Raw genomic sequence first — 16,208 nt, forward strand, 5'->3', positions numbered from 1 at the left:
TATTAAATTTCCACATCACCTAAATGGACTCGAGAAAGAACCTATAGAGGTGGACCTATAACATTCTAGAAGCTGACTGTGAGCCCTAACAGTGAAACTGGCTCTTACATCAGGCCGAATTCCCATCTAGTCGAGCATCTTATTCTCACAATGGCCAACTAGATGCCTTTGGGACGCCTGTTAGTCATGGTGGCCAACAGCCAGCTCCTTAAAGGGAGTTATGTGCTCACATTTCATTCCATACAATGCAGTTTACACAACAAAACAAGAATAAAAACATTTTATTAAAGCTAGAAATATTCCTGCACACAAGGTAAACATTTTTTGTTCAAGTTGTGCACGATTACCCTTAACAGCAAAGTCTTGCTTTTTTTAAAAAAAAAATCAATAAATATAAAAAAATAAATTAAAAATTGAAGTAATATGGAAGGAGAACAATTGTCAATAAGTCAAGAGTGCATTATAGGAACGGGGAGAAGGGGCAGCAGTTGGAAAAGATGAATAAATAGAGAGCAGGAATCACTGAGATGACTCCTCTGTGGAGAGTCATTTTCGGTCATCCTTGGCACAAGCACTTCAAAGCTGAAACTCACAAATGCCAGAGGGGATCTGTACAAGGCATTGCTCTTGATCCAACCACGTTTGGCTTCTTAAAAAGGAAGAACAAAGGAAGAGCCCATCTGTGACTGAACAGAGCAACTGTTCAGCGTCCAAAAAACGTTCAACAATGTTGCTGTGGCATGAGAAAACTGTCCCACCTCCCAAAATCCACAGAGTCTTAACCAGTTGAGGTTTGGCTTCCAAACAGATAAATAAATACGGCATTGGGCCTGCAGGTTTCTCGGAGACAAGATGGCAGAGCTGGCAATGGGATGGACAGCCCCGGGGATGCTTTGGTCTTCTGTGTTGCAGGGCTGCAAACGGAGGGGAGCCAGATGGCAGGAAGGATGGAACTAGGCATCCAATAGTCCCAGGATCCGTCCAAGCCAGGAGAGGAATGAAATGTGGCTTTTGGAAGATCTGCTTGGCGACGCACAGTCAGCGTGCGGCACAGCCCAATGCCTCGTCTGAAAACTTCCAGCACCGCAGCGTTACTATTTCCAGCAGACAAGAGCAGTCACGAGGCCAGACAATAAAACGCAGAGCTATGCTGAGGAAGCACAGTGGGAAAGCAGGCGTCCGACTCCTTCTTTGGCAGCCGGCCTCCTTGGTGAGAGAGGTCTCCTGAATTCTCCACTTCAAGTATGTATCAGGAAGTACAATGGCCCAATGGTTCTTGGCCCGGCCACTGGGTAGCTGAAGTTAGGCAAGCAAGCGACCAATACAGAGCAAGATCCGTCCACCTTAGATCGGAATGCCAATGGTGCTGACCTGTTCCTTCAGCCCCATGAGGCTGTAGGCAATGCGCTTTTGGTGTCCTGGCAGACGTACCCCAATTTTCTTGATGTCCCTGGGGAGGGGAAGAAAACAGATGTGACCAGGTTAGTAGGAAATATTGTGAAATCCGGAGTGTATTCCTTTAACTCCCACCAGCATAACTTGACATTCAGTAGCTCCATCTTTCTTGCAGAGGTATCATTAAAAAAGAAACAGAGGTTGATATTGAAGCCACAGCTTCAATATCACACAAAGGTTCCCGGCAATCCCCGTGCTGAGAAGGTGTGGACTCCCCTTGCCATGATCCAAGGAGGTTGGGCCCCCGTCTGCTTTTAATGAGCCACTCCTCGTTTTCCTGGCCTCATAAAATAGCTTAATTATAGGGTGCAGGCTTGAATCAGCCTCTCCCAAGAGAGAGGGGAGAACAACAAGAGGCAGCAACAAGAAGATGCGTAAGCCCCCGCCCCGACACAGTGGAAAGGTGAATTTATGAATCCTACAGGATTCTAACAGTGAAGTCATGTGACAAAAGAAGGGAGCTCTCTCCTCTCTGGAAATCAAAGCAGAAAACAGCCTCATTCTCTACTGTGAACTGGGAAGGGGTCAAATGGACCACGATGTTGACAGCCAGCTGAGTTGGCTTTTCACAGAGGGCCCTGAACTCCAGCTACCTCCTCTCTCAGGAGGGGAACAAAGGCTTGAGAAGAAAGACCATGAGAAAAAACAACAACAGGAGAAGCATTCTCAGCAGGCATGGGGGTGAAAAACTGGAGGAAGAGTGGAAGTTGCCACACTCACTCATTGGTCATCTGCACCACCTTCTCAATGACATTGTACCCAGCGGCCACGAAGTGCTCTGTATATTGGTGCATTTTGATGGATTCCAGCCACTCGGCCACAGTTCGGAAAGGGATCCCTTCTGAGCCACTGGTGCTGGGTAGGCGAATGGAGATCCTTCAAAGACAAAAAAAAGGGGGGACCCCGGCTCTTTAAAGTTCGGTCTTGTCTAAGGGAGCCCAAGTGGTTGGAGAGAATTCTTGGGAGGCTTATGGGCTGGGAATTTTTCCCCCTTCCTGGCACTGTTCTTACATGCTTCCGTCTCAAAGGACTGGAGAGGGGAAGGGGATGTTCGGAGACCACAGTTCCCAAACCGTATCTAGGGATTCTGAGAGCAGGAGGCCCAGGAGACAGGCACGTACCGAGGGTCAAACTCAGCCAAAGTCTTGAGTGACTCAGGAGCGCGGATGAGCTTGTCCAAGATGCTAACGATATCATTGAATTTGGGTCTGTGACTCCTCTCCTGTTGCCAGCACCTCATCATCAGCTGGTAGATGGCAGAAGGACAGTCCATGGGGGCTGGGAGCCGAAAGCCTTCATTAATTGCTTTCATCACCTGTTTGGGAAGGCAAAGTGAACAACAGTGAAGGGGATTCAGCTTGGAAAGACCACCCCTTTTGTCTTACCATCCTAGCATAAAAACCAGCATCCAAGGCAGGCAGGATTGCAAGCCCACCCCAGGCCTTGCGGACATAAACTTTGAAGAACCCAAACATAAGCACCTTTTTGATGTAACTTCAGTCAGAACGGATGGATGGATTCACAGGTGACTATCTGGGCAAAACTTATGATGCAATTTACATCGTAAGACTGATCCCATGTTGGGTGCAAAGACATTTCCACACACAGGTAGGGTGGGATGGGGGAGGCACGTGCCTCGTAACATTGCTTCCTTAAAAAAATGGACTTCAAGACAAAACTCCATTTACATTCTGGAAGTGGGAGTGTATCTCCTAGATTCAGGTAGGTAGCTATGTTGGTCTGATGCAGTCAAAATATATATAAAAATAAAAATATTGTCCAGTAGCACCTTAGAGACCAACTGGACACTGGTACCAGAGCCTGCAACAAACCCAGATGCCAACTTTGCTGCCACATACACCCAGACAACACCATCACTGGACCCAACAACATCAAACATACCATCTCAGGCCTATTTAATTGCTCATCTTTTAACATTGTGTATGCCATCAAATGTCAGCAGTGCCCTTCAGCTCTCTATATTGGACAAACAGGACAAACGCTACGCCAAAGGATAAATGGACATAAATCTGACATCAGGAATCGCAAGACAGAGAAGCCAGTAGGAGAACTCTTCAATCTCCCAGGACATTCAATACAGGATCTCAAAGCAGCTGTCTTACTCAGAAACAGACTTGAAAGAGAAGTTGCTGAATTACAACTTATCACTAATCTGAAAACTATGAAGAAGTGTGCATGCACACGAAAGCTCATACCAAGAACTAACTTAGTTGGTCTTTAAGGTGCTACTGGAAGGAATTTTTTTTGTTCTGAAAACTATGGAGAGACCTGGTCTTAATAGAGATATTGGATTCCTGCCTCATTACATATGCTAATCACCTGCATACTATCCCTTGCTTTTTCCTGTAGGACTAATTGTAGTCGTTAACAGTCGTCAACAAAACACCCCACCCTCCCATTATATATAAGGGTCTGGTGACTTCTGTTTCAGTGTATCTGAAGAAGTGTGCATGCACTTGAAAGCTTATACCAAGAACAAACTTAGTTGGTCTCTAAGGTGCTACTGGACAATTTTTTTATTTTTTTATATATTTCAACTGTATCTCCTAGAACTAGCTTTCTGCTCCATTAGCCAGAAAACTCCAAACCCAAGAGATCCAACAGCAATTTGGTCACCAGTAGGGGCATCACTTGCCCCTTAGTTAGCACCCACACAAGGACATCCAATCGCTTACCTCGTGGTTGGAGAGCTCCCAGTAAGGCCGTTCACCATAGGACATCACCTCCCACATCACTATTCCGTAGCTCCAGACATCACTAGCCGAGGTGAACTTGCGATGAGAGATAGCCTCCGGTGCCGTCCACCGGATCGGGATTTTCCCACCCTGCAAGGGACAAGCACACCGAAACCCTCAGAACCTCTGACCCCAAGGCTCTCACTGATTTGGGGGAGAAAACACCTTCAAATTCCCAGGCTCTCTAAATATGTGCTTTCCTCCGTTCAGGCAACTTCTGATGTTCCTGATAGAAAAGCAAGGTCTCATGTTTTAGCCAAGTGGCAGATGTTGATGACTAGAAGTCAAATCCTTCCGGAACCAGGGCAGAGACCTTAGCCAGCAGCCATCTTAGGAGTCATGGGAAACAAACATTCCTTCCTTCCTTCCTCTTCTTTCTTCAGGTGTTCCTAGAGCTTGGATTAATTCCCACTGGCTCCCTATTATACTGAGCGGTAAGGCAGACTTCCTGCTACTGGTCACACACATTCCATTGATCATCCGCTGCCAGCAAGTTAGAAGTTCCTTCCTCCCATTTGGACCCCCTATAACCCCACCTTTCTATTTCTTCCTTCTATACTATGGGCAGCTCCTCCAGATGCCAGCCGTGGCTCTCATATTGCATCCCCTTTCCCACCCGTTGCAGCTTCCTTGGCAATGGTGGGACAGAACCGTAACTTAACATGACGGGGCAGCAGCCGCTATCACTCACACTTGTAGTGTAGGTGGCGTCAGGGTCATCCTCCAGGACACGGGAGAGACCAAAGTCGGAGACTTTGCAGACGAGCTGGCTGTCGACAAGGATGTTGCGGGCGGCCAAATCCCGGTGGACGTAATTCATGCTGGCCAAGTACTTCATACCAGAGGCAATGCCCCTCAACATGCCCACCAGCTGTATAACGCAGAATTCCCCATCTTTTTCCTGTTGAGGCAAAAAGGGAAGGATTTAGGACCTACACGAAATTAAAAGATGCCTGCTTCTTGGGAGAAAAGCAATGACAAACCTAGACAGCATCCTAAAAAGAAGAGAAATCACCTTGCCAACAAAGGTCCGTATAGTAAAAGCTATGGTTTTCCCAGTAGTGATGTATGGAAGTGAGAGCTGGACCATCAAGAAGGCTAATGGCTGAAGAATGGATACTTTTGAATTATGGTGCTGGAGGAGACTCTTGAGAGTCCCATGGACTGCAAGAAGATCAAACCTCTCCATTCTGAAGGAAATCAGCCCTGAGTGCTCACTGGAAGGACAGATCGTGAAGCTGAGGCTCCAGTACTTTGGCCACCTCATGAGAAGAGAAAACTCCCTGGAAAAGACCCTGATGTTGGGAAAGATGGAGGGCCCAAGGAGAAGGGCACGACAGAGGACGAGATGGTTGGACAGTGTTCTCGAAGCTACCAGCATGAGTTTGACCAAACTGCGGGAGGCAGTGGAAGACAGGAGGGCCTGGCGTGCTCTGGTCCAGGGGGTCACGCAGAGTCGGACACGACTAAACGACTAAATAACATGCAAGCTAAATGCTAGTTTCTTAAGCAGAAGCTTTATTCCTTTTGACTTAAAATATGTAGATGCTGCCTTTAAGAAATAAAGGCTCTTTCAGTTCATAAAAACCCATTTATGTTGGAGGCAGTATGCTTCAGAGCATCAGAAACTGCAGGAGGGGCGAGCGCTATCGCTCTCGGGTTCTGCTTTAGTGCTTCCTGGAATGGGCATCTGGTTGGCCACATTGCAAACAGGATGCTGAACTAGATGGGCCACTGGCCTGATCCAACAGGCTTTTCTTACTCACAGTATACATGAGAAGGAGGCCAGCGATGAACAGAATACTACTTACCCGCAGGAATTTATCAAGGGCACCATTCTCCATGTACTCTGTGATGATCATGAACGGCTTATCTGGAAAGAGAAAGAGAGAGAGAATTGGCTTATGAGAGCCAAGTAGATTCCAAACTCTGATGCAGTTGCCCAGGAGTTTGGTATCTTGGAACTGCCCCGGCAGAAAGAGGTAGCTTGGAACAGGAACCCCGTAACAGCCACCAAGGTCCTTAAATCCTATCTAGGGGTTCTTACATTTGGAGACAACTCCCTCTAGGCGGATGATGTTGTGGTGGTTAAACTGGCCCATGATGCTCGCCTCGCTCAGGAAATCGATGCGTTGCTTCTCTGTGTAGCCAGATTTCAACGTCTTGATGGCCACCGGGATCTCCTTCTTGCTGTTCTTCAGCGTTCCCTTGTAGACTTCCCCAAACTCGCCTGGGCAAAAAAGAAAAAAGTAGAAGTGTTTAATAATATTTTCAAATAAAGTCAGCATTGCTATTTTCCTTTCCGAAAGCTCCTTCTGAAACTAGCCTTGACAAGCAAGGGGAGAAGAGACACACTCTCCACCTCCGTCAGCCAGCTGCATTGTGCAAGGTAGATGGAAGGCACCCTACCTGCCCCTATGACTTTCTGCCGGGAGATGCACGAAGGGTGAATCTCAGTTGTGAACTTCAGGACTGCCTGATTGGGGTCTTCATAGGTGTGGGGATCCACATACGTCTTCAGGGGCTTGAGCTGGTCTGTGGGGCGAAGAGGAACAACACAGTTAAGGGGATCTCTTGGCAGAGGCTGTTATAAAGCAGTTCCATGCCTAAACTCTCTGCTGTTCAAGTGTTGCCCACTGCCAAGTTAGCCTATGATCCGGCAATGGAGCAGAGAAAAAGACGGCCAGTTCAGTCACAGCCTGCTAGGATGATTTTCGGTCGAACACTTAATTTGCAAGAAATTCTGGGTTAAATTCAAAAGCACAATGAAACTAGCTACTCATCTCAAACCCTGCCACCAATACTCTTCTTCCCCCTCCCTCCATTTCTTAACTTACTATCAGTTTGAGTCCGCTTTTGCGAATAGGCAGGGATTCTTCCACTCTTTAGATAAAGGTGTATGGTAGGATTTGCTCCCTACTTAAATATTTAATTTTTTTCTGTCTAAAACAGAAGAACTTTATTACACTGTGTGTAATAAAGTAAGCCACCTTTGCTGATGTGCCTCTCAAGAATCTTAATGTAAAAATCGTTTATTTGCCTCTAAAAATTACTGGGTTGCCTGTCTGGCATTTAAGAGGTCTTTTAGGATTGCCAACTGAGAATAAAATTCAGTATTGGGTGCCAGGAGTTTTATTTAGGCAGGAACAGAGGCAAACACGTATTCCTAAATGTACGCATGTTATAACTCTAGCAAAAGACCCCAAACCTCTTGTTGGTTTGTGTGTGTGCGAATACATGTGAGTGCTGGACATGCATGTGGGTTCAGACACAGCAAATTCACCCCTTTAACAATAAATGCTCACTCTTGAGGTCTAAACAGCTTGTAATTTTTTTGCCCTTTTCTGTTCTGTATGATGTTTCAGATCCAGCAAATTCCACCTCCTGCACTGATGTGGCCAGTGACCATTACTCACCAGACTTGGAGAAATAAACATCCTCTGGTGTCTGCCGGGCCCTTGAGTTCCTTTTCCTAAATGACAACAATAAGGGTTTTCTTGAGTAACCCTGTGAGGCAATCCTATCCGTACCTTCTCCCACAGAATACCTTCTCCACTAGACACAAGCCTCCTTGCATCAAACTTTGTCCCATTTCTTCTCAAAGGCCTTTTAACTTATTAAAAGAATTTTTGTGTCAGTCCTTTCCACTGATTTCTGGGAAATATGCTTTCTCAAGTCAGGTTCTTTGATCAAGCCTCACCCCCTAAGGTTCTGCCCTCCCAAATTTTGGCACGTTGCACCAATGTAATGGACGTGCAAGCAGGCCTACGAATGCAAAAGTGCAAATTCATGGCTTACAAATACGAATCCCAGAGGAGAGAGCACATGGGGCTGGTGTAAGGACACCATGACTCAGCAGCATGTTTCTCTCCCTCTTTCACTTTTGATGGTTTATCTTAAAGAGTTTAAAAACACAAAAAGGAATAAACCAGGAGGGGAATCTCCAAAGCCTAGCATGTTCAGCCTGGTTTGACTGTGACATCAGATGGGTGCTGATGTTGCTAGACATGTATTTGCATGTGCTAATGGAAGAGCCATTGGAACCCCCTGCAACAAGTTTTTTTTAACTGCTTCTGAAAAAGGAGACCCCCCCAAAAAGGAAAAGGCCAGACAGTTTGCCATTTGGCAAAAATGCTCACTTGCTGCAAACCATTTCTCTGAAAACTGAAGGCACTTGGGAGAAGTCTACACTCATTCCACTTTTGCCTCTGGAAAAATAGATTATGGTATCATTAAAAAAAACAACACAACAAAACCAACCCTGCAAAGCCTGCTAGACTGGAGGTAACAGGTTGCCGTAAGTTGCCTGTTTGCACCCCGTGGGAAGCAAAGGAGCAGTCGGCATCCAGCTCTCCTAAAAGCCATTGTTACCCCGCTGCCTTAAACAAACAGAATAATAATAATAATAATAATAATAATAATAATAATAATAATAGCAGCACATGCCTTCGGCGAATGAGCACGACAATCAGCGCCACCACCGCGACTGTGACAACAAAGCCAGCAAGAGAACCCCCAATAACTGCAGCGGTATTTGTGCCGTCAGAGCCTATGGGGTGGAGAAGAAAAAGGTGGTGGTTAGGAAAACATTGCTATCCGAAAACAGATTGCCTGTGTGTGTGCGTATGTGTTCGTTCTCTTCTGGTGACTTTGCTCCAGTCCCAGCCCCCTGCCCCCAAATTTACTTTCCCTGCTTCGGCATTAACTAGAGGAGCTTTGCCTCCCCAAAACTCACGTTCATCAAGCGTCTCGAACTCGTGCTCCATGCTGTTGGTTCCCTGACCCTCCTGGGTCAGCGCTTGGACGCTCACCAAGTACTTGGTCCCAGGGGTGAGCTTCGGGAGGGTCACAGAGCTCCCTTCGCAGCGCAGTACAGAGTAGCTGTTCTCATCTTTCTGCAAGGAAAGGAACACACAAAAACTCGCATGGCTCAGTTTCTCCCCGTGAAATGGGCTGGGGAATTGGGGGGAGGGGGAGCGTTGCTCAAGGTTAAGAGCAGAGAAGTGCCAAGGAGAGACAGATACCTTCTTCTTGTAGGTGACCTGGTACTTCCAGACATGGCTTTGCTGCCGGGGTGGGACAGTCCAGGATAGACTTAGGCTGGTTGTGGTGCGGCCATCCATGGTCACTGAGGTCACTCGGGGAGGTTCTGAGCATGGAGAAGGAGGAGAAAGTCTGGCATGCTGCAGTGGATTGCACCCTCCCCAGCCAAAACCATTTGCCCTAGTCACCAGCCAGCCAGTAGCCCCAGATCCATACAGAATTTGCAAACTCATCTGTAATGAGGCATCTTACGACTTTGAGAGTTTGTTCAAATTAGATTCGCAGATCTGATGAATACCCAGGTCCAAAATAAAGTCCAACAGACAAACCACAAGACCTCACTGCCTTCATAACAAGGGTGTGGCCAATTGCTTAAGGCAAATGACACAAAATAGAATACAAAACACCCAGGGCTCAGCTCTTCCGGGCAATCCCATGTCACATCCTTAGCAGCCAAGAAGTTTCTTTGCTGTGGCTGCCGCATGAAAAAAAGGCCAACATGTTTAATTATTATTATTATTATTTATTATTTATACCCCGCCCATCTGGCTGGGTTTCCCCAGCCACTCAGGGCGGCTTCCAACAAACACTAAAATACAGTAAGCTATTAAACATTAAAAGCTTCCCTAAACAGGGCTGCCTTCAGATGTCTTCTAAAAGTCTGGTAGTTGTTGTTCTCTTTGACATCTGGTGGGAGGGCGTTCCACAGGGCGGGCGCCACTACCGAGAAGGCCCTCTGCCTGGTTCCCTGTTACTTGGCTTCTTGCAGCGAGGGAACCGCCAGAAGGCCCTCGGCGCTGGACCTCAGTGTCCGGGCAAAATGATGGAGGTGGAGACGCTCCTTCAGGTATACTGGACCGAGGCCGTTTAGGGCTTTAAAAGGTCAGCACCAACACTTTGAATTGTGCTCGGAAACGTACTGGGAGCCAGTGTAGGTCTTTCAAGACTGGTGTTATATGGTCTCAGTGGCTGCTCCCAGTCACCAGTCTAGCTGCCGCATTCTGGATTAGTTGTTTCCGGGTCACCTTCAAAGGTAGGCCCCACATAGAGCGCATTGCAGTAGTCCAAGCAGGAGATAACTAGAGCATGCACCACTCTGGCGAGACAGTCTGCGGGCAGGTAGGGTCTCAGCCTGTGTACCAGATGGAGCTGGTAGACAGCTGCCCTGGACACAGAATTGACCTGCGCCTCCATGGACAGCTGTGAGTCCAGAATGACTCCCAGGCTGCGCACCTGGTCCTTCAGGGGTGCAGTTACCCCATTCAGGACCAGGGAGTCCTCCACACCTGCCCGCCTCCTGGTGTACTTCTGTCTTGTCAGGATTCAACCTCAATCTGTTAGCCGCCATCCATCCTCCAACCAAGAACCAGGGAATGCCCCTTGTGCAGTGGCATGGAGCGCAAGAGCAGCCATCTTGGATCAGACCACATTTTGCCCCAACAGCACTCGCCCTATGCTTCCGGAAAGCAGCGCCGGAAGGCAACAGCTCTCAGGACGATACTTGTGCGGGCCAATGGCACCTCATACCATAGAGTGAACATCTGCATCGTTTTCACTCGTCTGTGACGTTGGGCCCCCTTACCCGTCTGGTTGACGCTGATGCTGGTGACGCCGTAGCTGCGCCCTGGGCTGAAGGAGGACACTCCGTTCTGGGCCTCTACCGTGAAGGTGTAGTTAACGTGTGGCTCCAAATCGCTGACGGTCAGGGAAGTGCCGGCCACGTTGTGAGGGTTTTCCGAATACCGGAGTGTAGCGTCGCAGGGCCGGCACTCTCCCGACTCCGGCCAGCACTGTTCACACGACACGCTGTAGGTGATGTCCTTGCGGCCACCTGTGTCCCGGGGTGAGGACCAGCGCAGTTGAACCTTGGCGCCCAATCCTATGGCTGTGACCCCATGGGGAGCAGAAGGGGGTCCTGTGAATGGAGAAAAAAAGGGCCTAATGAAAAAAATGAACAGGTCTCTTTGATGCAAGGCAGAAGACCACTCCCCAGTTAGCCTGTACTATCCTCCGCCCCTCTCTCCTCGCTCTGGCCTTCTCTCCATCTCAGGTATCTATCCCACCCCTCACCAAATATTGTCCACAAGGACTCTCGCATTGCCCAGGAGAAAGCCTGCTGCTTTTGTCGCTTCCTGCCTTCCCTCCTGTGACTGACACAAACTGAGTAAAACAGCTTATCCAAGGTTGCTTGGTTTCATTAAATACTTGCAAACTGCCTCTGGACGTTGATGCATCTCCAAGCGGATAGCTGTCAACGCAGCAAGCCTTTTTCATTTCCTGGGACATGGGGCAATCACACTGCTTAGATCTCCCACTTACTTGTGCATGGCAGGGAAACAGGATCAGTCAAAGCCCGAAAATAGCCTTCCTCGCAAGGGCACGAGGTGGAACCTTCGGAAGACGGCAGAGTGTGCAAGGGACATTTTGAACAGGCGTTGTTGGAGATGTCCTCTTTGAAGAAGCCAGGCGAGCAAGCTGCAAAGAAGAGAAAAGAAGGGTTGGGTTAGTTCTCCTGGGGATCCTAACCATGGCTGACAACACAGGAGAGATGACTTTTATCGGAAAGACCCGAGTTCAAATCAAACCACAAAGTCACCGTTTGATCTCAGTTCCCCATGTGTTCAATGGGAATGATCGTTCCACAAGAACTGAAGAAAAAGGTAAATCCAAAGATCATTAAGCACTTTAGTTTTCAAAGAATACTTGGCAAGGGAGGAGAGACACACTCAGGTCCTTTAATCTGTTCATTGGAAATGAAAACACACTCCAAGCTGACGTGTGCATCAGCTGGGGCTTCAGTTTTCCAGTGTGCCTCGTGACTGTGCATGCATCATGGTGAACGCACATTACAGGGGAGGGTGGAAGGACGTGCAGAGGAAAGCCCCAGCCTACCTAGGCCAATGCCTGAGACGAGCAACTCTTACTTATTTCCTGCATGAGTAAACTCTTCCATAGGAACTCAGTTTGCTCCTCAAAATCCCCCTGGGATTGCGTCACTTCCTTGAGGGATCTACAAAGGAAGAGCTCTTTGGAAGCCTCCGGTTCCCGTTTGGAAAGCACTCAATGCAGCCTGACTTACAGCTTTGCCTTAAGTCAGCAAAGCATGAGGACTCCTTTCTTGCAAGCAACAGCCCCCTATGGGCACTGCTACCAGGATCACACCAATGCAGTGGACCTCAGGCAGAGACTCCATTCCATTCAATGCAGAGAAACTATTTTTCAAAAGACCGCCTACTCAAAAACCTTCCTGTGAACCAGACAGTGGTAGAAGCATCTTTGTGCCTGGAGAAAATGCCATGGTCTTCCCAATGGAACTCTGTACCATCCTGTCTGGTCACAGCAGCCCGATGCCGAGAGATAATGTCCCAGGCTGGGCTGGAGTGGGGAAAATCCTTTCCTGAATCCGATGGGCCATAAGTGATGCTCCAGAACAGAAGCCACAAAATACCATTTTGTTAGCTGTCCCCCTGAACGTAGCAAATCTTAGCTATTTGAAATGCTTTTCCGCATTTTCAGACTTCTGCCCCAGGTGGAACTTTGACTTGCACTCAAGAGATTGCTGTTTTTTCTTAAAAAAAGAAACACGCACACACGCACCCACACACACACACACACACCCGGGTTGTTAAATGGAAAAGAGGGTCTGGTCCTTGTAAGCTGCCTCTCCAGAAACAGCATCCCCAGTCTTAACCTCTTTCAATATCTTGTGTGTGTGGTCTGTGATCTCTCAGTTTGCTTAGAAACAAAAGTGCAAGCTGTAAAACTGTCATGCTACCAAAGGCAGGAGGGAGGTGTGTGTGTGTGTTCCTGTTCAGGGCTGGTGCCCAAAGCAGGTTCCTCCTCTTGGCCTCCCCAAGGAGAAAAGGGTACTTTCAGCTTCTGCCTATATGGGTTATAAAGACTAGGACTAGCCACCTGAGAAACAGTTTCTATCCAAATGCAATTTTGGTTTTAAACGCAGTGTAAGGGACGCGGGTGGCGCTGTGGAGGGACGTGGGTGGCGCTGTGGGTTAAACCACAGAGCCTAGGACTTGCCGTTTCAGAAGGTCGGCGGTTCGAATCCCCGTGATGGGGTGAGCTCCCGTTGCTCGGTCCCTGTTCCTGCCAACCTAGCAGTTCGAAAGCACATCATGTGCAAGTAGATAAATAGGGACCGCTCCGGCGGGAAGGTAAACGGCGTTTCTGTGCACTGCTCTGGTTCGCCAGAAGCAGCTTAGTCATGCTGGCCACATGACCTGGAAGCTGTCTGCGGACAAACACCAGCTCCCTCGGCCTATAGAGCAAGATGAGCACGCAACCCCACAGTCGGGCACGACTGGACCTAATGGTCAGGGGTCCCTTTACCTTTACCTTTAAGGAGTCTCTACGGGAGTGTATTGTATTTTAAAAATGGGGTATCAGAGTTTTTAGGGGGCTAACCAGGCTGGGATAGCAGGCATGTTGGTTTTGAATGTCTTATGTAGATTTTTTTCCTTTTTCAATTCTGTTGTTCTGTATGGGACAACAACAATAAAGATTATCGTATCGTATCAATTTCCAATAAGACAGTGTCAAACACCATAGATCTGCATACGGCCTCTTCTTTCCTCACAGAGCAGCTGTTCAGCCCTGTTATAGTTTTGGCTGATCTTTCCTAAGCCTTCCCCAGTTCCACAATATTCTTTTTCAGGTGTGATTATCAGAACTGCAAGCGCTATCACACCACCGATTTGAATAACGGTATTATGATGTTGGCACTTTTATTTTCGAACGTTTTTCTAACGAATCCCAACATGGAACTCACTTTTTTCATGACCTCTTTCCTGACCATTCACTCCTAGTTCAGACCCTATTAGTGCGTGCGTGAAACGAAGACCTCTTTTGCTTCAATGCTTGCATTGAATTGTATTTCATAGAATCATAGAACTGGAAGGGACCCTAAGGGTCATCTAGTCCAACCCCTGCAATGCAAGGGATCTCAACTAAAGCATCCATGACAGATGGCCACCCAACCTCTGCTTAAGAGTCTCCAAGGAAGGAGACTTCTCCGCCTCTCGTGGGAGTCTGTTCCACAACCAAGCAGCTCTTGCTGCCAGAAAGTTCTTCCTGGTGTTTAATCAGAATATCCTTTCTTGTAACTTGAAGTCCTGGGTTCAAATCCTACCCTCCAGAGCAGAAGAAAACAAGCTTGCTCCATCTTCCATGTGACAGCCCCTTAGATATTTGAAGATGGCTATCCTATCTCTTCCCAGTCTCCTCTTTTACGGGAGAAAAAGCGCCTTCAATCGTTCCTCATAAGGCTTGGTTTCCAAACCCTTGATCGTCCTTGGTTGCCGTCCTTTGCGCATTTTCCAGCTTGTCAATTATGATTCATAAATCGTGAGGCTCAAAACTGGACACAAAACTCCAGGTGTGGCCTGACCAATGCATAGAACTCTAGCTCAATGGTTGCCATTCATTTGATTTTGAATTGATTTTAGAATGCATTTCAATTAATTGATTGTGATTTTATGTAAACTGTGTTACTTTTATTGTTGTTAGCTGCTCTGAGGCCGGCTTCGGCTGGGGAGGGCGGGATATACGGCAAATAAAATTTTATTTTTATTTTAATAATAATAATAATAATAATAATAATAATAATAATAATAATAATAATAATAATAATTTATTATTTATACCCTGCCCATCTGGCTGGGTTTCCCCAGCCACTCTGGGCGGCTTCCAACTGAATATTAAAAACAATACAGCATCAGACATTAAAAACTTCCCTAAACAGGGAACAGTTGTCTTTTAAAAGTAAAATAGTTGTTTATTGTCTTGACAGAATAGAGAGGGGTTAATACTTCCCTTGATCAAGACACTAGCTTTTGGGGGGGGGGGGGGTGTCAAACTGTAAGAGGCATATTTCCAGCAAAGACCCACCAGGGTCCAAGATGACCCACAAACAGGATGCCCTGGCACAGCCTCCCACATTCCTCTTTGCCACAGCAGGGTGCAATCAGGGGTGCAGAGAGAGGGGGGGGCAAGTTGTTCCTTTCCCTCCATTTTGAATTTGGCAGCTGGCATCATTTTAAACCTGAACGCTGGGGGTTTTTGGTCCTCCCGCAGAGGAGAGAGAGAGAGATAGAAGCTTTACTTAAGCGATATTTAAAAGGTGTGCTGTTAAGCCCAGCTGGCTTGGACTTGTGGAGTGTGCCAGGAGGCAGCAAATGTTTGGGCTGGAAGGGACCGAGAATGCTCCCTCTCCCCCCCCCCCCACTCCACAGATGCCATCTGAAGGAGTCTAGAACACATTTCTAGTCTGAGCGGTTAAATGCCCACAAAAGATAAGCGCAGCCACCCTTGGCCGAGACTCGCTTCCGTGTGCAATTACTGGGCATGTCGAGGCTCTCCCTGGGACTTCCACAGGCAGGTGTGCTGGCAGCTGCTTCCCCAGTGCGAAGTATTAACAGGGAGTGGTGGCTGTGAGGGGGGGTGGAAGAGGATGTTGCCCATCAGGTGTTTGCCGCTGTCCCCCCACCTGGTCTGTTGATACATCACAGCAGTTCAGAATCCACAGAAGCCCAAAACCACTCCCCCCAGAAGATGACTGTTTAAGAAACTTGGTTAAGATGGCAACAGCTTCTGGATTAGTTTGGAGTCCTCTAAAGTCTAAACTATAGCCCAGAGGGGGCCTTAATGGGACAGCGGACACCTCAGCATGACTTGTGACCATTTGTACCGTGTTTTCACATTACAGTTTTAAAATCTTAGATAGATCATGGATAGCTCAGTTGGTCAGAGCGTGGTGTTGCAGGTTCGATCCCTGAATGGGACAGCTGCATCTTCTTGCATTGCAAGGGGGCGGACTAGACAATCCTCAGGGTCCCCTTCTAACTCTAAAAAAAATAATACAGTGGTACCTCGGGTTACATACGCTTCAGGTTACAGACTCCGCTCACCCAGAAATAGTACCTTGGGTTAAGAACTTTGCTT

The 16,208-nt window shown here is 47.6% G+C and overlaps 1 protein-coding gene across 2 annotated transcripts in view; it reads right to left on the reverse strand.

Moving 5' to 3' along the window:
- Nucleotides 1–265: 265 nt before the first annotated feature.
- The window catches only part of EPHA2 (EPH receptor A2), a 34,497-nt gene continuing 18,554 nt past the window's right edge, over nt 266–16,208 (reverse strand). Inside the window, exons 4-17 of one of the 2 annotated variants that reach the window (XM_028741383.2) lie at nt 11,574–11,729; nt 10,837–11,169; nt 9,236–9,360; nt 8,947–9,106; nt 8,658–8,760; nt 7,628–7,683; nt 6,621–6,746; nt 6,259–6,441; nt 6,023–6,084; nt 4,903–5,112; nt 4,152–4,301; nt 2,577–2,770; nt 2,176–2,331; nt 266–1,450 (exon numbers count right to left, since the gene is read on the reverse strand). In XM_028741383.2, coding sequence (XP_028597216.2) covers nt 1,345–1,450; nt 2,176–2,331; nt 2,577–2,770; nt 4,152–4,301; nt 4,903–5,112; nt 6,023–6,084; nt 6,259–6,441; nt 6,621–6,746; nt 7,628–7,683; nt 8,658–8,760; nt 8,947–9,106; nt 9,236–9,360; nt 10,837–11,169; nt 11,574–11,729 — 2,120 coding nt within the window. In that variant the 3' untranslated portion in view covers nt 266–1,344. The remainder of the gene's footprint in view (nt 1,451–2,175; nt 2,332–2,576; nt 2,771–4,151; nt 4,302–4,902; nt 5,113–6,022; nt 6,085–6,258; nt 6,442–6,620; nt 6,747–7,627; nt 7,684–8,657; nt 8,761–8,946; nt 9,107–9,235; nt 9,361–10,836; nt 11,170–11,573; nt 11,730–16,208) is intronic. The other variant, XM_028741384.2, reaches the window with a different exon arrangement.

The sequence above is a fragment of the Podarcis muralis genome, chromosome 7, assembly GCF_964188315.1.
Source record: "Podarcis muralis chromosome 7, rPodMur119.hap1.1, whole genome shotgun sequence".
NCBI lineage: Eukaryota > Metazoa > Chordata > Lepidosauria > Squamata > Lacertidae > Podarcis > Podarcis muralis.